The sequence below is a fragment of the Argopecten irradians genome, chromosome 3 (assembly GCF_041381155.1).
Source record: "Argopecten irradians isolate NY chromosome 3, Ai_NY, whole genome shotgun sequence".
Lineage (NCBI taxonomy): Eukaryota > Metazoa > Mollusca > Bivalvia > Pectinida > Pectinidae > Argopecten > Argopecten irradians.
Genome location: NC_091136.1, coordinates 43035369 through 43057245, shown reverse-complemented (window position 1 = coordinate 43057245; position 21877 = coordinate 43035369). Strand labels below are relative to the sequence as shown.

At 32.6% G+C, this 21877-nt stretch overlaps 2 protein-coding genes and 1 long non-coding RNA gene across 5 annotated transcripts in view; 2 read left to right on the top strand and 1 right to left on the bottom strand.

Annotated features, from left to right (window-relative positions):
* Positions 1–16657, top strand: part of LOC138318680 (kinesin-like protein KIF16B) — a 31597-nt gene extending 14940 nt beyond the window's left edge. The window contains exons 22-36 of one of the 3 annotated variants that reach the window (XM_069261278.1): positions 256–309; positions 1599–1634; positions 3457–3589; positions 4581–4673; positions 5331–5480; positions 5843–6651; positions 7133–7229; positions 8190–8335; positions 8651–8833; positions 9139–9199; positions 10142–10189; positions 10505–10621; positions 10895–10984; positions 11256–11336; positions 11508–16657. In XM_069261278.1, coding sequence (XP_069117379.1) covers positions 256–309; positions 1599–1634; positions 3457–3589; positions 4581–4673; positions 5331–5480; positions 5843–6651; positions 7133–7229; positions 8190–8335; positions 8651–8833; positions 9139–9199; positions 10142–10189; positions 10505–10621; positions 10895–10984; positions 11256–11336; positions 11508–11663 — 2254 coding nt within the window. In that variant the 3' untranslated portion in view covers positions 11664–16657. Of the gene's footprint in view, positions 1–255; positions 310–1598; positions 1635–3456; positions 3590–4580; positions 4674–5330; positions 5481–5842; positions 6652–7132; positions 7230–8189; positions 8336–8650; positions 8834–9138; positions 9200–10141; positions 10190–10504; positions 10622–10894; positions 10985–11255; positions 11337–11507 lie in introns of those variants that run through there. The other 2 variants (XM_069261279.1, XR_011207904.1) reach the window with 2 other exon arrangements.
* LOC138318681 (uncharacterized) lies at positions 9580–10230 on the bottom strand. Its single transcript, XR_011207905.1, has 2 exons — positions 10127–10230; positions 9580–9864 (listed from the first exon to the last, which is right to left on the bottom strand). It is a non-coding gene; the product is annotated as an uncharacterized lncRNA (long non-coding RNA).
* Positions 16658–16963: 306 nt separating the features above from the next.
* LOC138318679 (transmembrane protein 179B-like) lies at positions 16964–21265 on the top strand. Its single transcript, XM_069261277.1, has 5 exons — positions 16964–17348; positions 18920–19119; positions 19679–19813; positions 20052–20145; positions 20454–21265. The coding sequence occupies exons 1-5, from the start codon at positions 17250–17252 to the stop codon at positions 20598–20600; spliced, it is 675 nt and encodes a 224-aa protein (XP_069117378.1). The 5' UTR covers positions 16964–17249; the 3' UTR covers positions 20601–21265.
* Positions 21266–21877: the final 612 nt, after the last annotated feature.

The window sequence follows — 21877 nt, the reverse complement described above, 5'->3', positions numbered from 1 at the left end:
GAACTTTACATAGTCAGACAAAAGTCAATCACATGATAATTAATAAACTTTACATAGTCAAAAGTCAACCACATGATAGTAATAAACTTTACATAGTCAAAAGTCCTGGATAGTTAATAAACTTTACATAATAGTGTTAAATAGTTCCCATAGTGTTGACACATAATGATTGATTGATTGAGAAATAATCTAGATATTATTGATAAGAATCAAAACGTAACCTTTTTCTACTGATGTAATTTCATTACTCTTCAGATTTGAGCTAGAACAGAACAACAGAGAAGATTTAGCAAAACTTGAAGATAAAAGGTGAGATATTCTATAACTCTACCAATTATTTTGGGCTGTAATTCTACTAAACGGAAATGTGGAGACTCAAATCCAGGTTACCTCACACCAAATTATTACCTATCATTTCTACTAATCAATACCCTAATGAAGGATCAGGGGAAGTAACTCTTATTACAGTCAAACATTTTGGTTGAGGGATTTGGTTTCATTTATGTCAGTAGAAAATACTTTACTGCTGCTCATTTTCTAGAAGAATTGTAGATGCATGTTCATGAACTTGTTACATGTTCATGAATTGCTACACTTTAATGTATGTATGACCTTATAATAACGTGGTACCATAAAAACTTGTGGAAATTGTGCACCAGTGTACTTTGCGCAGGTACTTTTTTGGGTTGAAAATGCTAAAAAAAAAGTGGCTAATTTTTGGTTTGCAATATCAGTCAGAGTTGTTGACCAAATATGGATAATTGGTGATATACAGCACTTTGTAAGAAATTAAAGCGAACAGTCGGGCAAGGATGGCTAAAGTCGGTAAAAATGGTGTGAATGTATCCAGTATAATTTCTTATGAAATGGAAAAATAAAATCTCTCGTCAAAATCTGTCTGCGTACGAAGAAATTAATTTAAAGTATGGGAATTCTAAAACGTCCTCCTGGCTCACTATGTCCGTGGTTACATTTCCACACAGCCTCGCTTTCAATGCTTTCAACTTTTCTTTACTATAATGGTCAGAACTGGGAAACTAAGCAGAACTTGACCGTCCTATAAATATGTGAGAACTTTTAGAAGGCCAATGAACGCATTTAGACTGGTTTTCTTTGCCCGACTATTCACTTTAAAAAATCAACCAAAATCAATTTCATTTAAAAAAAGTTAAACACAAGAAAGAAAATCTACTAGAAATTATGTCGAACCCTTATTTGTTAAATCTCCATTTGTGTATGACAAAATGAAGATAGTGCTGTTCAATTAAAGTTAGCCCCAACCAGGCATCATACTAAACATTTCAGTTGGTTTAACTTATATGCTTCAAAAATTTGAATTGTATTTTTTTTTTTATTCTAACAACTTTGAGACTACAAGGGTTCACCGTATGTTTTTGATTAAAATTTGCAATTATAATTTCATCAATAGAAGATCATATTTATGTAGTTTAATATTAGTAATAGAACCTGATGATATTATTTTGTGTCTATTGCCATAAGTGTGTAGTATTTTATATTAATTGTTTGTTGTTTACTTAGAGCTGGAATTGTTTTCAACATTTTGTATGTAACTGGCATATGCATTGCTTTGTTCGCAGGAATATGCAATATGTGTGTGCTCGAAATATGCAAGTGTGAGTCTATATCTACGGCTTTCAAAAGAATCTTTCCCCACTTTTTTGTTGGATTTAACGGTGTGGAAATCTATTATTATAGTGAGAGTTGAAAGAAGCTATTTGCACCAGCCAAAAATACTAAAAAATGGCATAATAACTAAACAATATCTTAGATTATTCTACCTAAAAATAAAATCTTAAATAAAGTTATAGAAATTTTATTGACTGGTATGACTAAGAATTCATTTTTTACTTCAATATTAAAAAACCGATTTATTTCATTTTGTAATGTTAATATATTCTCAAGTATGGCATTTTATTACAAGATGTTTAGATATAAGGAAAAAGATTGCACAAATTATAGAATAGTTTTGTATTTCATTCTATCGTTAGAAATTAAGGACAAAAATCAACAGGATTGAGACTACATTCACCCTAATATAACCGAAAACATATTTTTATGAAGTTTTCTATTATCGACCAGCTAATTTGTACGGATGGTATATTTCAAACTCAAATATTTCAAAAAGTAGTTATAGAACACCCATTTTTCTATACAGATTTGTAATCTGCATGAAAAATGCAAGAAAATAAGACCTGTTAGTAAAAAATGACATGGGTTTTCCCAAAAGTATGGAGCTACCTTAAGGATGTCTTTCATGAACAAAATGAATAATAATTCACCAATAAAAGTTAAGTCGGAATTGATATTGAACTATTATTGTATATGTGAAGTGTATGTTGTACGGATTAGAAAATGCTAGCAATGGAGCATGTAGGTGATGGGCTGGTGAACACTTCATTATAAATCAGTTTAAAGGTGTAAATAGGTGTAAACTAAAGGTACAGTGTTTTAATCTTATTCCTTAAAGCTTTTGTCCTTACAATTTTATTATTAAATCAGAATGCTATGAAGCAAAATTGCTAAACCTGCTTTTCTCGACTTTGTGTGGTTTTCAAATTGGACTTAATTTCCATGATATTGAGAGCTTTGATTTGGTAGAGTAGTGATTTGTATTTGCTTGCTTTATGGATCTGATTCTATTGGATAACAAACTTAAGCTTCAAAAGTAGTATTAGATACCACGTGGGTGTGGCTTAAATCCCCCTATCATCCTCCATGTAATGAGAACGTCTTTTGAACATTGTTGTGAAAATCCTAAATCTCCATACATCGATTACTTTGAACTAAATATTGTAAAAGAAAGGTTAAAGAGGATTAAAACATCATGGCCAAGAATAACATTACAAATCATTGAATTATCTTTCTGTTTTGTGTGGAAGTATTGAAAATTTTAAGCATAGGAGAAGTTATATTTGAACATGGAGGATTTATTTTAACAGCCAAATTGCACAAAATTGCTTTTAATTTCAAACTTTATTATGCTTAAAGTGATGTCATGTATTATTCATCATTTGATATACGTATAAAGTATCAGTTTTGTTCTTTAATAAACTCTTGATATATATGCGCTTTAAATTCTATGGAAATTCAGTGATTAAAAGTATGATTTATTCATAAATAATACAAAAAGTTGGATGATTTATTCATAAATAATACAAACAGTTGGATAATTTCTAGTTGTATTCATAAAAATCAATTTTCCATCATATTTTTGGCAAATTAATTAATGCCTGATAGCAACTTTAGCAAATTATTTAGTAAATATTGACAGTTTTGTTTTTGCAAAAAAACCTGCCTGGTACTTACTCAGTGAACTTGAACATGCTATATAGCTACATGTATATGCTAATATAATTGAGATACAAACGTTTCTCTTGAATTATTTTTGGCATCTTAAAAAACAAATTTCAGTGTGTATATGATTAACTGTTGTAGAACCCAAATCACTGTGATGGAAAAGCGCCACAAGAAGGCAGACAATGACAGAGACGAGGCACAAGATAAACTGGAGAAATATCTGCAGGAGAAGGAGGAGGAACTTTTGATGATCCAAGAACAGTTCGATGAGGTAAACGATTTGGCTGATGATGAAACAAATTTGACTTCTGTCCTGGACTGAACTAGTCCGCTAAACCTGCCTATATTATTAGGCTTTTTAAAAAAAAAAAAAAAAAAATGCCTATATATTAGGCAATTTTGTTTTTTAAAAGCCTAATAGTATAGGCAGGTTTAGCGAACTAGGACTTAACCATACAAAAATTCGATTTGATAGAAAATAGTGTTTCTAGTCGAAACTTGGTTAGTGATGCGTATTTCTAGAAAAGATAACTACCAGGGTTTATCAGTTTTATATGGGCAGATGTGTCTAAAGGATTGCTCAACTAGTTGTCCAAAGCAATGCATCAGTGAGGTAGCACAATAATATCAGTATAAAGTGGGGTGTTCTACTTGGTGTCTTTGGTAGTATGTTTGTATGTTGCATTTAGAGAGAGTTAGTTGTCCTAAATGCAGGGAAATCAGATTTTATCACATAATCCGCCTGATACCCAGTGATTGTCACTAGTGTAATATGACCTTGAGTGAATTTAATTGGTTGGAAATTCATTGTGACGTCATGACAGAAAAAATTGAAATGACGTCAGGATTTCAAGGACGGTGTGACAAAATGGATTTTCGCAAAACATTTTGACGTGAGATTCTTCTAAATGTAGGTTGTTGGAGTTATGTGATAAAAAGTATCTTAAATTTGAGTTCATTTGATATGAGATTTTATGAAACGAGTCTAACTCATCTCTAAGATTTAAGTTTTGCTCGCCAAGGCTTAGACTCGTTTCATAAAATCTCATATAAAATGAACACTTATTTACGACCCTATATATCTTTGTATATTACAGTACCATTACTCTATCAGCTTCACTGTATATGTCAGTAATAGAAATTCATATTGACAGTCATTTGTGTAGCATATGACTGGGTGTAATATGGAATTAAGATTGTTTTGTGATTTGAAATCAAGTGAATATACATGTTGTCAGACACTGTTGGGGTTTTTTCTTCAGGAAATTAGCATTGGAGAAAAATTGAAGATATTAGAAGAAAAGGAAATGTGGATAACTCAGCAGGCTGCAACAACAACACAGAGCTTGGAACAGGTAAAATGATAAAACTGACCTACATTTTAGGTAAATAATAGAGGTTTGATCAGATAGCCTTGGACAGATAGTTTTATAATCATATATTTACATTTTCACTACAGTACCAAGCGCAGTTGGCAGTCATATAGGCAATGAACTTCAAGCGCTTGTCATGACGTCATTATCATTGTGACGTCACAATTGTCGTGCCAGCGATCACGTAAGACGGCTGTTCAAATGGCTGTTTCACCCATGACAATAACAAATAATTTATTCATTATAGATGCGAAATTCCTTGGGATTTCATCATAAAATTGTAACCAAATGTAAATATAAGCATTGAACGTCTTTCAGTGGGCATTCATAGCCAATATGAATGCAAACTGGACTGAGGCAAATTCCATGAAGCGCGCTAGCGTTTCATGTTGAATTTGCCTCTGTTCAGTTGGCAATGCTTAAGTAAATCAACAGGAAGGACTTCATATTACATGGTTGTATCAATTAAGTGTATACATGCCAGCATGTTTTATAATCTTGTAGGACGAATATGAGAGCAGCATGCTTAACAGCATGCTAATAAATAACGTTAACGCCAAGTTTATGTTATTGTGATGAAACTTTGTTTCAAAAATAGATTTAATGCTATACTCAATTATCTATATAACACAAATACAGGAAAGTGAGAGAATTAAAAAAGAACATGAAGATCAAACATCAGAGCTCCAGGCCTTGGTGAGCAGACAGGCTGTCCGAGAGAAATCAAAGGTTGACACAGAAACAGAGATCACAGCCAAGGTTAAGGATCTTATGTGTCAAAAGGCACAAGTAAGACACTTTAATCATCAATACAAGTATCACTGCCATGTTATATTGAAAGTGATAATTTTCTTCTACTTTCATTGTAGCGATGATCACATAATATACCAGGTGATGTAAAATAAAGATTGGAAGTGATGTCATGAATATTAATGTTCTTTTAATACATGTACATAATCATGCAATCATAATCATCACTTTCAATTCTAAGTCTAAAATTGTAACTTTGAATAATATTTTGTTTCTTTAGGAAAACTCTGCCTTTTTTGTTTTGCTCTAACATTTGCTTTAGAATTAAGAAATGATCAGGATTGAGTCGTAGTCTAATAAATTTAATGATTGTCAAGCATAATGGTATTTAAAAATTGTAGGCTGAGCAGAAACTGAAGACTGGTGTGAATGACCTAAAGAACATGCAGTCGACATTTGAATCAAGGAAAATGTCACTTCTTGACACTAATGATGACTTGAAGTCCAAAATAGTATCCCTTGAACAAGACAAATGTGAGTTTCTTGCTCAATGGGAGAAAGAAAAAGAGGAAATGACAGACAAGTGGCATCCATCTTTGGAAAAAAATGCAGTTAAGAATCAAGGAATTGAGGAAGCATGGAAGGATTTGTCGGAGCTCGAGAAGAAACATCAGCTTAAGGCACAAAACCAGCATAATATGAGTGATGATGAAAGAGAAAAGTTCGAAGATGAGAAACACGAACTGGAAATGGCTAGAACTCTTTTAAAGGAGGAGGAAGAAAGAGTCAGTCACGAAGAGAAAGAGTTAGTTGATGCAATAGAAAAAGAGATGGACCAAATGGAATTCAAGAAAACGGAGAAATTAAACGAAATTGAAAGTAAGATGCGTCACATAATACTGGATTCCGATGATGACCTGAAGACATTGTCACAACAAATCTCGGAAAAGGAAGAAATGTTGAACAGGACACGGGACGAGGCGAATGAGATTGATAAGGAATTAGTGTGTTGTGATGACAGATTAAGTGAAGTGGTTGACTTGACAACACAGGAGCTAGCAGAGTTAGACCAGAGACAAACAGAGCTGACCAGTAAGATGATGGACGAGGAGGTGGTCAGTGAGAAGCTGACCGATATAAGTAATAAGGTCATAGAGGTGGAAACTAATTATAAGAAAGAACTGAGGAAAATACAGTCAGACAGGGAAAGGTATTAATTAATATATACAGTAGCTGTAAATACAATAATATCATATTTTGTGGAATCGTTTTAGTATGTTTAAATATTGAAGGTTCTATATTACGGATCAGCTTTATAGGAGAACATACTCCTTTTAGTCCTCGTCTTTTCAGATTCTGATATGTTCAACAAGTTAATTTTGCCAAAGTACAGATTATCTTTTTATCTTTCTACCCGCATTTTTTCAGCATTGCTGATGAAGTCTTGAAAACAAATGAATATAAAATCTTTAAAAAAGAGAAAAGTTTACATTTAATTGTATTTTTTAAAAAATGGATAAGGATGTATTCCAGTCTGGAGTTTCTTGGTGTAATTCAGATTAATCCCTGAAGTGAAAATCAAAATAATATAGATCATAAAAGAAAAGGATACAGATAAAATAATTTGAATTTTGATAATTATGTGAATAACTGTGGGTATGATGCTCTGTTTTATCAAACTAATAATGAAGACTGTTGATGAACAAAGAAGCTGCAGCGTTGTGTGATGCAGAAGAAAATGGCTGGGAAAGATTGTCAGAGGACGCTAAACTAGAGAAGAAGATACAGGTGTGAAAATATAACCTATTCTGATCATTTGAATTGTCCGTACAATGGTGCTTTATATGTAATATACCCAATAATGTTTCTCATTCATTTCAAAAGTTTCTTATGATATTTTTTTCTCACATCTTTACTTGCATTGACAAAACTTAAATCAAATAATAAAAAGTGCTCACAAGACCGTTTTACAATAAACTAGCAGAAAGATTGATTTCGTAAACTGCTTGATATTTGTGAGATGCATGACAATATATAGGGATTGAATGTGTTTTTCTAATTTTCATAGCGGCTATGAATAGCAGAGGCTATCTACATATCCCGTGGAGCGTGTTAGCGTTCCTCGGAAGATATGTAGATAGCTTCTGCTATTCATAGCCGCTATGAAAATTAGAAAAATATATTCAATCCATATATTTACATTAGAATAATTTATTGAAATAAAAATTATTGAAAGGTTATTATATTATCGGTATTTTTAAAACTATGACATGCATATACGACGAGAAATGAGATTGATAGAACAGCTGGATGACAAAGTCGTTTCACAATGTCGCGTTTTCAAGCTTCCGGCTTCCGGTCGACCTATTTTTGCAAATGACAAACGATAAACAAGAAATATAGTTAATATAAGTTTTGATTGACTTATTACAGTAAACCTTTGTTGATTCTATATCAAGAAACAACACATTAGAGATTATACATTAAAATATTGTGGGGGACTATTTTTTATATGAAACGTATTGTTTGAAATCAGCTGATCGATGCACGAGAATCGTTGTAGTCATAGTGTATTCATAGTGTTTTCATAGGCAAATGTTTGTTTTCGTGAGTTGGTTGATTCATATAGTGACGAAACACCCAGAATGTAAATATATATCGATAACACTACAAGAAATGTAACAACATAATTTTCATATTTGGTTTGACACATTAAAAGTATAGTTTTGTCTTCTTTTTTGTAAATAGCAAATAGAATCATTGAAAAGGGAGGTAGAATCTGCTAGGGCAGATCTGGACGAAAAGCAACGGCGGTTTGAGGAGGAGAGAAATGCAGAAATGGATAAAATTGAGTATGAGGTCCTCAAGCTTCAGGAGCTGGAGAGGCAGGAGAGGTATGTAAGAACAAATAACATCAAAAAGTCTAGACTTAGTACGAAAAATATGAAAATGTCGTGTATATTTCAGTTTCTTAAAATGGTTAAAAAAAAACGAAAAATACAATGTACTTGCGTAAATGAGCTTGTGGACCTGTTAACTAGATAAATGTTTCTCGAATTCCACTTTAAGTTGCTTTCAGTTCAACATCATCTTCTGTCAAAGTATATCATAAAGGAACATAGAACAGTCTGTAATTCGGTTTTAGCAAAAATTGTTAGGTATATGGAATAATGCACAAATACATTTAAGCAACTGTTATTTTTATTCAGGATAAACGCCTTGGTGGAACAAGAAGTGAAAAGGAGAATGTTTGAAGAGAAAGTAGAGCGAGAAAACAGAAGAAAGGTGGAAAGACAAAAAGAACAAGAAGACAGAGCAGAAGAGATACAGAAGATAAAGGAACAACACAATCGAGAGGTCCGTCAGCTAAAGGCGAAATTAGAGAAGATCACGTACGTCTTATAAAACTGACATTGCACTACCACATAAATTAACATCTGAGAATTTTATCCTTACCTCTGGCATGATGTTCGATGTGTGTCTGTATAGTGTAGAACTTAGTTCAGTTATTCCGGCTTTGGTTCTCCTATTTGGTCTTGTCCTGGCTCTAACTTTCAAACCATAATAGAACCTGGTAAAGCTTTCAGAAATATACTTGACTGTATACCTCAATACAGATGTGGGAAGCGAAAGTAAATTAATTTTGTGGCAGTGATTCTTGATTTAACTACAAAGTCCAATAACATTGTCTTTCTAGTAACGGAAAACCCTCCAAGACTGCCAATTCAAGCAAGTCAAATCCGTATGCTACTGTTATGGTGAGTATGTTTAATATTAATCAAGCATTCAAATTAGATTTATTCATAATATTGTGGTATTCTGTTGTTAGCACTTCCAGAATCTTTGAAGTGAATATGAGTTTTCCAAAATGGTTTTGAAAGCGTGCTGAATTAGTGATAATAGTACTAGTCATTTTGTTCGATATATATTTTCTATTATCTATCAACCAATCGCTACAATATTACCATATTAATTTCCAAACCGACATCAAACTAAATACCATGTATTTCATGTGTAGAAACAATAAAAAATCACATCATGAGTTAATAATAATAATGCGTAAGACTGATTACTCCACTGTCCTTTTAAACAGACAATTCATATATTTTGAACCATAGGTATACATTCAGAACAGAGATCAAATAAAAATAAGTTTAATTGATTGATTTCAAGACGAAATTAAGAAATGGTACAATGCACATAAGTCATAATAGTATATATTTCACAAAATATTTTCTTTAACAATTAGATTCTGGTAAATTAAATATTACATTGTTATCTAGCTGCTCATTGACTAACCTTCAACTTTCTCTAAAACGTTTCATCGTTTTATCTACAGTAGGTTCTTTTGTTGAAAAACAGGAAATTGTTAAGTCGTGATATGTCTCAACATCTTCCTTTTAATCTTCACATCCCTGATTTGCTGCAAATGGAATCAAACGAAGCACTTCTGATAAATCAGAAAAAAATCGTCTGCTACATTGTACATATTCCTACCAAAAATAAGATGTACATTTCGTTATTATGGGTGGAGGAAATGAGCTTAATCAACATTATCAATGGCGTTTAGACATGAATACAATGTAAATTGTATTACAAAAACTTATTCAATGTAAATTGTATTTAAAACTTATTCCTCTAAGATTGCATATTTCATTTAGAAGAAAATATAAATTTTGCATTACCGTATTGTGTTTCAGTCTTCTGATACCGGGCAAGAGGGGAATATATCACCACATCGTGGAAGTGTAAGATTTCCTGTAAAATGTTTGACTCCCATTTTAGTTTTCTGTAATTTAAAAGATGTTTCTGGTTATCAGGCTCCTGGCGAAAAATCTTTCTTCTTCAATATGATATACTTAAAACAGATTTACACAGGTGAAAAAGAAATCTGAAATTTACAAGCTTTATGCTATATTTATTAAGCAGAATGAAACCATAAAAATTATCATCACTACTGTTAATGACCCGCCAGATCCTCTCCTTTTCCCTTTTAAGAGTCATCTTTTAAGTCCACAAGTTCTTTGACTAGGTAGTATAAACAAATTCTGTTTCAATTTCAGTTTGGTAGCAGAGGTAGTCTAACATACTCTGGTGACCTTAATCTTCTCAAGGTCACCATTCCATCATACCGTCTCCAAGGTTACGGATCTGATCATCATTATGAATATGAAGTAAAGGTGAGATCTCTGTATAGTTCACTGCATAAAACTGATTTGTTTTGATTAAACAGTTTTTCATTAATTTATAATGAAGTCTTGTAGCTCAGTTTGCTTGTAAAATTGGTGTTTGAAGTAAACAGTAAATTTGAAAAAATAAAACGGCAATATCACATATCTGATATGCTTTTCTTATTTGTGTTATTTTGATATCTATAGCTTAATTATTATGTTGATTTATTAATTTGAAAGTGAGGAGAGAACGTCTTGCTAATGCTTGTTTATTCTTTTCAGATTATCATCGGTGACGATTCTTGGACGATTTATCGGCGATATAGCAAATTTCGGCAATTACACCAGTACTGGAAAAACAAAATCCCTGAGGTTTGTTTATAAAAAAGATTTTTCTTTGTGAGCAAGATAATTGTTGTAGTTCTAGCTTGTATATTTATTTTATGTTGCATATTCTCCTCAATCAAATTAAATCCAACATAACTTGCTGATACTTCGAATCTTAGGTTAGCGACAAACGGTATTTGCCAACGTCATATCATTGCTTGCATACGTTTGAAATATAGATGACATTTTTTTTCCTTTATTTAGTTATAAAAGTAACTCCCTATATAGATATCAAATGTTATAATTGCTTTTACAGGTGAATTCATTGGTGTTTCCTCCAAAAAAGTTGTTCAGTAGATCTGAAAAAGTTGTGGCAGAGAGGCAGAAGCAGTTAGAGGTATGTAAAGATTCAGTTTTCTAAAAATTTGGAACTCTTTCAGAAGATAGCATGAACTTAAGAAACCGTATACCTTTGTATCAATGACGATTGAAAAACTTTTCTTGAGCAGTTCAGCTTTTTATGTTAATATCTGTCATCTAATATTGATGTAATTTGATTTGTTTACAGTTATACATGCAGAACTTCCTATCAATTTGCCAGAGGACGCCATCTTGTTCCTTACATGCCTCAAATAACAAGTATCTAACAAAGCAAGTCTTGTGTGAGTTTGAAACATTTTTCAAAAGAGGTTTGTTTGAAGTATCCAAACATGGAGCCACGTGATGATGTACGTGTCGAGTTGAAACACGGAATTATTTTTGTTTCAAAAATTTGATATGTAGTACGTGTGTCCTAACGATTCAACATGTGATTTTTCAAAAAGATGACATATAATGTGTCAAAACTCAGTGATATGTGATGTGTCCGAATCTAATGATGCAATAGTGACATAACAATGTGTCCAAGTAGATTGACACATGGTGGGTCCAAACACTATCTATGTGTTATGTATGGTTAAAAAGAAAGTAGATACATGTAAGTACTACGACTTCAATTTGATATGTAATAGCGCTGTTGTTATATGTCCACATGTATGTTGGTGTGCCTTTAGGCCTTATGACACTTTATAAATTATATTCTATGTGTGGTCCCGTTGCACTTTAATATGCTGTAATACAATGCCACATAATGCAGTCAAAATTTAAAAAAAAAACTAACTTTTTTAGCCATATGAAATTGGAAAGTTTTTTTTTATAGGAGTGATAAGTTATATTTTTGCTAGATTCTACTGTATTTTTTCTATCATGTTAAAATTTGACATCACTTTTGGATTCTACTTTCATTTGAAGTCATAAGGTTGAATGAATGAAATAATCTTTGTCAATCTTTGAAAGGGAGTATGGTATCTGTATTTTTATGTAACACTACTTCATAAGTTATACTGCTATCCAAATGATTTTAGCACATATTGACAAATATTCATACTTACTTGATATTGTATCGGAACAAGTCAAAGTATGACTTTGGATAGTGGTGCAATAAGAAGTTGCTGGATGGATTCAAATGGCATTATAGTATATGGTTTTCTTCGTGATATCTAGCTTATTCTTCGTATTAAGATTTACCTTTACTGCGAACTTACCTATGTTCGCGTACAATTGAATTTCGTATATTTCGCGGCCCTTAGGACACCATGAAAGTCAATTACTGAAAGTACCGCGAAAATGTTCTGAGAACATGTGTTGGCTTTGAAAATACGAAATTATGTCGCCACGAAAATGAATTAAAATCTAGTTTACAGTAATGTTATCCAAACAATGACTGACTTCACAGGTTTTTTTCTGTATGTATACATTTGCATATACTGGTATGATAATATGCATCAATGTTATTCATTGTTATAATCTCATTAAATGTTCCTGATATGAAACATGTTTAAGACTTAATGTTTGACATTTCCAATATGATATGGCCTTTTATTTAGGTGGCAACATTCCACTACATCTGAAAAAAGATACACACGTACATGTTTTGTTATCAATTGTTATATATGTTATATATGCCGTTAGTGTATTTATAATTTTTTACAAAGTTTATTCATTATTTTTGCATTATGCTTTAACATTCAGAAGTATTACACTATTTGAATATTGTATGGTATTAAATTTCATACAACACAATATCATATATACATATTCTAGTCCCATATATCATTATACATACATGTATTATTAAATTATTAACTATTTAATAGACCAGGTATCTTCTACTAAAATGTTAACGTTTTTTAAATGTTCATTTGAAAGAGCTTGGGATGGTATTACAGTAAAATATTTAACTTTATAATGATGGAAATTATTATATTTGCAATTGATTATGATTTGTTTTTGGATTAAATGGCCCTTCTGTAAACTAACGTTAATTGTTAAATAATAAATACAACAACAATAAATCTAAGATTATGCAATAATGACAATATGCAAATTTATGGAACATTGTTCTCGTATGGTTGCTGTTAGCTATAGTGATCGTAGAAGAATGTACTTATTTATTTCTGGAAACCTGATACATGTATGCATGCATATTATCAAATGGCTGTATCACCACTGATTGTTTCCGATAGTGAAATTTTGTATTGTATATTCATGTTACCATTCCTCTATTGTTATTACTTTTATCAAAAAAACTAGAAAACTTCATGGAAATCCACGAAATTAACCATGACTAAGTTCCAGTTCATGTTAACGTCGCATTATTTTGAATCTTTCTTGATTTTCATATGTAGGGTATATATTAAGATTGTGTTGCTGTGCTACGTGTTCAATAGGAATTATGCTGTGCTATATTCTCTATCCCAGTCTTGCCAAAAATCACCATTGATGTTCACTAGCTAGTGTTTGGTTTGTGCGTTTGTATTTCTCTATTTATGAAAGTATTTGGTGATGAATTATTCATGTTTACCGTTGTACTATTGTTAGTGACCAGAGAGATTTTGCATCTGTATTCAAACAAGTATAATGTACGGCATGTGTTTTTATTGTTCTGTTGTGTCTTAGACAGAAAACATAAGAAGAAAATCAACAATAGGTGTTAAAATTGTGAAATTAAAGGCTCATAATTTACATCCCTAATAACCAAGTTGCTGATTCTTGATAAAGGTAATATGGAAATGTTTTGATGACTCCACTGCGTTGTGATAAATTGTTGTTACAAAATCGAGTATCGCTATGTTCGTGTAAAATGCTTGAAAGTAGATGAACATTTGTGTTGGTAGTGTCGAAACATCAGTGTAATGTGGTCATATTTAATACTCTTAAAGGTATTTTTGTTACAGTGTGTATATGTAATATGTCAAAGTTATTTCCCTTACTTTCACACGGATGATATAGAACGTGCAGAGAGAAGGAGATAACTTTTGCGTCTTTTTTCTTATATTATAGGTCTATATTTTAGAGAGAGAAAAAATCTAATATACATATACATTATTAAACTTATGGTAAATTTCATATGTTGTCTTCTGTAGATGATTTGATGGGCTCTCCCCTTTATTACATTTACTAACACCCGTCATGTCTTTGATCAACGATCTTGTGCTTATGAGAAACATTATTTATGGACGGTTTTTTTTCCTTTTAAAGTGATAGAGACTGATCATATCCCTTAAGATGAGTAGTTGTTATTACCTTTAAGTATATTTAAAAAGATGAGTGTAGAAAAATGTTCGGGGATGAGTAATTATTATCTATGAAGTATATTTAAAACGTTGAGCGTAGAAAAAAGTTTCCATCCAATTATTAATGAAATGTTATGATCATGACTCAATTCTGAGATTAAGTGTCAAAGTCTGTTACTTCAAGTATAAGTTTATTTTTTATTTTTGATGAAGAAATAAGACTAATATATGTATGTAAAATTTAATACTCATTAAAGTTATGTTACTCCGATTAATGATTAGTCATTCTATTAAATATTATAAAATTGTTATCATTAAAACGTTTATAATTATGTATAATCTACATATCATGTATCAAATTTGCCTTATCTATCAGATAGAAGAGAAAATTTATGAAGAAAGATGTTTAACTATCAAAACAAAAATCTAAATGTCATCGTGTCTGTACACGTTTTAACTCTTAAGTTGAAATTTATTAATATCACATTTATGTTCAATTGTTGAAATGAATTCAACGAGCAAAAATGATAATTAAATTAGAAAAGAATTTTTGAGTTCTAATGTTGGCATAGCTATTTGACATATCAATTGCCTCATACTATAAAGTGTGTTGTAGTTGGTAGACGCCATCTTGTAAAAATTCTCCAGAATTACAAGTTATCCCTCATATTATTTAAATCTTTATATAGAAGCCGTAGACACAATAGACAGTATTTTGTTACCTGAACTGAAATGTTCATTTCATTTTAATGAATTTATTGACAAGGTATATCGAGTCAAAAGGATCGAAGAACATACAGAACCTATATGAATTCTTCCTTAAAATTATACATGTATTTACAATATTTTGAAATTTATAATTATGTAACAACAAAACAGAGGAGGTAACTAATTAGGTTATATATACATGTACATATTACATGCATACATACACCCACGCACATCAATACATACGCATACATTACAAACTATAGATATAGAATTAGTGATTTTAAACTTAGGCATATGAATTATAATACATGAAATGTTGTCAACATATAGGTCTGATGTGTTCAGTAGTAGTAATTCAGCTTTATGTAATTGCCGAATTTTGCTTTCGAATACATCAGATTTGGATTTAGGTATGTACACTTAAAAAGACAGTTCAAACTATGTATTAGTTAACTAGTTCATTATCTACCTCAGGACGCATGAACAACTAAACTATGTGATTTTTAACATTTTAGATATATTGCATTTTCTTGAAATTTACCATACGTTTCAAAATCCAAATTGATTTTTCATTTTTCATGTCCATCACACATTATCTGATGTCTTTGGACGAATGTTCTGTGTGTTTAAAACGAAGTAGTTTCAGATTATACCATACACCGATTGTTTTGAGTTTTGTAGGTTTTGCTATTGCATCAATTGGCTTCGCTTTTGAATGTTTTCGTATAACGAGAATTCAGTTAATCATATCAATTGATTCTGATGTCCGTGTATATGCATCGGCAGCGACTGGGATATCGGGAAAGGAGGCGGGCAGCTTGTTCGTCATTTTCTTTTTTTCTTGTCTTGTGTTTAGAATTAATTTTAAGTTCTTTGAACTTCGTAAAAAAAAATACATCTACAGATAAATTATGCACTTACATTGACCGCATTCCACTGAAAGCTTGCTGGTTTTTAAGCAGGCGTCTTTTTCTCGTCATACTGATGGCATAACCAGTGCATTGTAAGAACTGCGTTTCCTGAAAGCTAAAAACAAAAGTAAAATGGTATTTGCAAATTTATTTTGTTTGGTGATTATGGAACTCAATTAAGGTACATATCTGTAAATATTTTCTGGATCTTCAATGTCTAGTGTTCAAATAAATTATGTCATGGTTCTATAGTTGTGTAAATCGCAGAAAAAACACCAGATATGTTAGTTTTTTAGCATTATCATTGAACTGGCATGACGATGACATGGCAATTGCTTCACGGAACGGATATTTCTGTACATTTGTTATCTCATGGAGAGCATTTCGATCATTTTTCGCTCGATTTAAAGAAAGTATTACAAGGTAAAGTTACATTGTAAATGTATCTTAAAATGTTAAAGGAATAAATTATGAAAGGATAAGGTGTTTGTTTGATTTCTTCCATTTGTTCGGGTTTATAAGTATGCATGTATGGTCACTGGAAAGGAAAATATAAACCGACTTCGAAGAAAAGTTAGTTTGATGTGGAAATCGCGAACCTTAGAAGACACGAAAGAAACCTTATTTACTGTAAGTTACATGTACCTTCAAATGCAGTTCTCTCCATTTACTTCATTGATATTTACATGTGTAAATCCATTAGGCTTAGTACCAGGCTCAACCTGGCTCAGGACCGGCTACACACTGCAATATAATTACATTGTAAGTAACCGTGTCCTATATAAAAGGGGGCGTATGTCGTACAGTATTAATGATAATTTCAACGGTTACAAGCTACATGTATTTCCTTATGCTGATGATTTTTATATCTATTGTGACCGACTATTCAGGGATATATAGGGTAACATTGGATAATATTTACTCCTAAGACACGGATATACATAACACTAACGATAGCATTAGCTGATATCGCACGTTATTATCAGATTAATAACAACTTTTGACTGAGATTCTAATACCGGTGCACATATGTGGGAGTGATTGAAGGTCACTTGGACCTATTGGTATCTCACCATGGCGTTTGTGGACCTACAACTTCTCATCCAGACTTGTATATATTTCGCCACGACCATCTGTGGATTCGTAGTGTCAATTTCAGTTGGAGTAACCACGGTAAGGTTCCTCTAGATTTGGTCTGAAATGCAATATAAGTATGACAAATATTGACTTATACCACTGCAATGTAATAGAAAATTATTAGGCGTTGTTCTTATTTCAATAAACTTATTATCGGCCCTTAAACTTTGTAGCACATTTGCCTTTTTAAACTCGTCATAAACACCGATCGAGGGCTTGAGTAAGTTTGTCATTTTGACAGTGTAGGCATACTTCCTGCATTGTTATACCAGCTTGACAAAGATAACCGACATCACTTAAAGTTAGCACGATGTGTTCCATACCTCGCCTTTTATATTATAATCTCCTTGCATTCTCCCCTAATATCAGTACCCTAAAATCTTGCATTCTCCCTTGATATTAGTACCCTAAAATCTTGTATTCTCCGCTAATATCAGTACTGTAAAATCTTGCATTCTCCCCTAATATTAGTGCCCTGAAATCTTCCCAAATATCAATTCCTCCCGACCTGATCCTCCTTCAGAACATGAGACATGATTCTAATTACGTAAAGTAGATCGGATGAATAATTTGATTTTTTTTATCGTTTCGTTTTACCTGTTAAAATTATTAAGATACCTTAAATAGTTTTTTTTCTATTGACCTTCCCGATTCTGATTATTTGTAAATTGGGGGAAAATGCTCTTTCTGCTTGTCTTTCATTATTCATATTACCATGTCCGCATATGACCCAACATATTACAGAAATATTAAACCCATAATAGAATAACAAACAAAAACATGTCAAGCTATATAGCATGCACCATTTACCATCCTTTCTTTTTTCTTGTTGTCTTGGCATATTTTGTGCTAACCCAAATTAATCCTCTGATTCTACTTTTATTTGTAAGGTGTACGTTGAGATATCTATTTGTTAAGGTCGCCTGAACCTCAGTGACATATTTACGTTTTACCTCAGCAGTCCATCGTGTCTATGTACCTAGATAAGATAACGCTGATTCTACTGACTTGTGTGTACGTCTTGTGTAAACAATTAGGTGATGCTCCTCGCGTCTGTTAACAGAAACATCGACAAAAATCCAACAACCTCTGCATCCAACATTAACATTTAAGGTACTGATAGTTGTAGTCATTTAACAAAAAACTGTAATAAACCTTTTCAAAACATTACATACAATTATATAACGCTGCTTGTAACAACACTTTGGAGGCATAATAATGTCTTTGTAGAGATTTCGGCATTTACATTATACGTCGCTGTGTACAGACGAATCGAATACATTAGTAACATATGAGAGTCATATCGAAATGCCATCAATTGCATAAATTTAATGCCAAATTTGTTTAAATCAAGATATTTAACGTTAAGAGAGAGAGAGAGAGAGAGAGGTAAATGTATATTTGTATTTTCTGTGTCGATCGTCTTCGTGCGTAAGATCACTGGCTTTATACCTATGTGCTATATAAACCCGAATTAGTAAGACACTTGGGTATACTACCGTATCACAACTGGTTTTTTTTCGTAATGACATATGTTGAATGGTTGCAAATTAGCCAGCTTGATCAGAAAGATAATCAATGAGTTGATGGTTGAAATCTTCTTACAGATAAAATTTGATGGATCTTGTATTTTATATGGACATTTTGATTGGAAGAACTCGACGTCATTTGTGATGACGTCAAGTGACGTTGTGAACTGTCAGATGCCTATCTGGGTCAGTGTGTTTGGGTGTATATTTTACTGCGTGGGACTCGGAATCTACTGCTCATACGCCCTCCATAAGTCTCATACAGACCCTAGCATAGCGTAAGTAAAGCTTTGTCTTTTGTAAAATCCCTTGAGATTGCATACTAAATCACTATGTATATTTACGTATACAGTGAGTATATCTTAATGAACCAATCTTTGAGAAACATGAAACAAAACATTAATAATAATTCTAAAATGCAGTCAAAAGAATTTTGTATGATTAAACTTATTTCATTATATCGACTGTTTGACTTTTCCATAAAGGACGGAACATTTGTATGACGCAGAAATACATATGTTTGTCTTTTTAATTCTCATATATGCCAACTTCTGTGAGCAATGTGATAGGAGATCCAGTCGAACTATCACTTTGTATTTGAAAGACAGTCAAAAACGATATCAAAGTTTTCAAAGGCTGTAATTTATTGTTATTGAGAGCTTCTTCTAGGGATCGGTCGTTCTAGTGGCACTAGAGTTAAATGCATGATTTAATATATGTATAAACCCTCTTACTTACCCTAATCAAAAATAATATCCATAAATGAATTCATGTTAGGGTGTACTGGTTCCTCACGTTCCAATAACCCAGTAGATAACTTGATCTGTCCTTTCACAGTTCCCAGATGTGGGTTATGCCATTTGTGCTGTCGAACTCCCTGCTGACGGCTCTCGTCCTCATCACGTCTTGTCTCATCAGCGTTGGATTCGCAGATTTCTGCAGCAAGCTCACATCTAAAGGCTTTATCAAACAGTAAGATATATACTAACAAACAAAAGTCAAAACACAAAATAATTTTGTATGTATATCAGTATTTACTGTAAAGATGTTTCTTTTGGTGGCTTCAACGTACAGTATATGATCTTCTTATTATATTACAATTATATTACTTATATCTTATTTAATTTTAGAACGAAAGTCATAATAGAACAAAGTACATGTAATAAACTACAGAAAAGGTTACAAATCAACAACTCCTTTGAAATTGTAGCTGTGTTGACGCACAAGATAACGAATGGACAAACATACTGACCAAAGGAAAGTTTAATATTGGGAGTTTTCATGACCGTCTGTCAGTGGCAGAGGTAAGTGGACAGTTGTCGAAAATATAATATAACAATAACATATTATTCATATTGACTAAAACGTAGAGGATTTCGATCATTTCATCCTATGTATTCATTTTTGTTTATCTTCTTTATTTATTTGATTTCTAAAATCCAAGAAACGGTTTTTTTTAAGTTAACACTAGTGTGTCTACCATTCTTGTCAGAAATATATCTTGTAATGACTCACCAAAATTCAGCAATGGATGTTATGTTACAGGGTAATTAACATGATAGTATACTGCTTCCATTTCAAGCTTTAACCAAAAGCTCTTCTCGTACTGCAGGGAGGATCGTGGATATGCTTGCTCTTATGTATATCTCAAGTACTGCTCTGTATTCTACGTTTCATCCGGAACAGAAAGCGCAGAGCGAGCGCCGCTGCTGACACCACGTCTCCTCAGAAAGAACTGACATCGGACAAATATATCTAAACTACAAAAGACGAAGGAAAGATAACTAATACTCATTTACCTTTAGGATGTGACGAGAACGTCTTCAATCGAAGAGGTTCATTTTACATCTGTAACCCTGGCCAAAACTAGCCGCAACATACAATGTTCATGTACCTTTCGGTTAGAGAAAATTTCTCGTTAGCTTAATCGGTTGAGCGTATGATTAGGACCAGAGCTCCTGAGTCGACCTAGTGGATGCAATGATTATAGGAATCCTGTACCCTAAACTGTTGGAATATGACGAGGAAAGGTTGAAATATATGCTTGTGGACTTGGAGAAGGAGCTTATTAATGCTAAGGGTTTAGAACTTACTCAGTAGCATATTCATTTTGCAGAGCAATTTTTTACCTTACGATTACTGGGGGGTAGACATTCAAGAGTGTCACTACCAAAGAAGATTTTTGTCAAATTTTCTAGGCAGGCGATATTTATGTTCTCCTATCTTACTAAAAAACTATATTTGATTGATAAGAAATTATGGGTAATAGCTATCTCTCCCAACCTATATATTAAGTCTGCACTTTTGTTTCGAGAAATCGGGGCCTGGGGCTTAGGATGACTTTATGCGACTAAGAAATAAAAGTAACTTTGAACAGCGGTATCCAAATCTGTACGTGTGTGATGGGGGGATGATCTATGTGGAAACGTTCATCTTGGATTTTGATAGTTAAAGTTTGTTACCGCTATTTCTCAAAAAGTGCTGAAGGGATCTTTCTCAAATTTCATATACAGGTTCCCCTAGGACCCTAGTTGTGCATATTGCATTTTCGGACCGATCGGTCAACAAGATGGCTGACAGGCGGTCATCTTGGATTTTGATAGTTAAAGTTTGTTACCGCTATTTCTCAAAAAGTGCTGAAGGAGTCTTTCTCAAATTTCATATACAGGTTTCCCTAGGACTCTAGTTGTGCATATTGCATTTTCGGACCGATCGGTCAACAAGATGTCCGACAGGCGGCCATCTTGGATTTTGATAGTTTAACTTTGTTACCGCTATTTCTAAAAAAGTACTGAAGGGATCTTTCTCAAATTTCATATATAGGTTCCCCTAGGGCCCTTGTTGGGCATGTTGCATTTTGGGACCGATCGGTCAACAATATGGCTGACAGGCGGCCATCTTGGATTTTGATAGTTAAAAGTTTTTACCGCTATTTCTAAAAAAGTACTGAAGGTATCTTTCTCAAATTTCATACATAGGTTCCCCTAGGGCCACTTGTTGTGCATGTTGCATTTTGGGACCGATCGGTAAATAAGA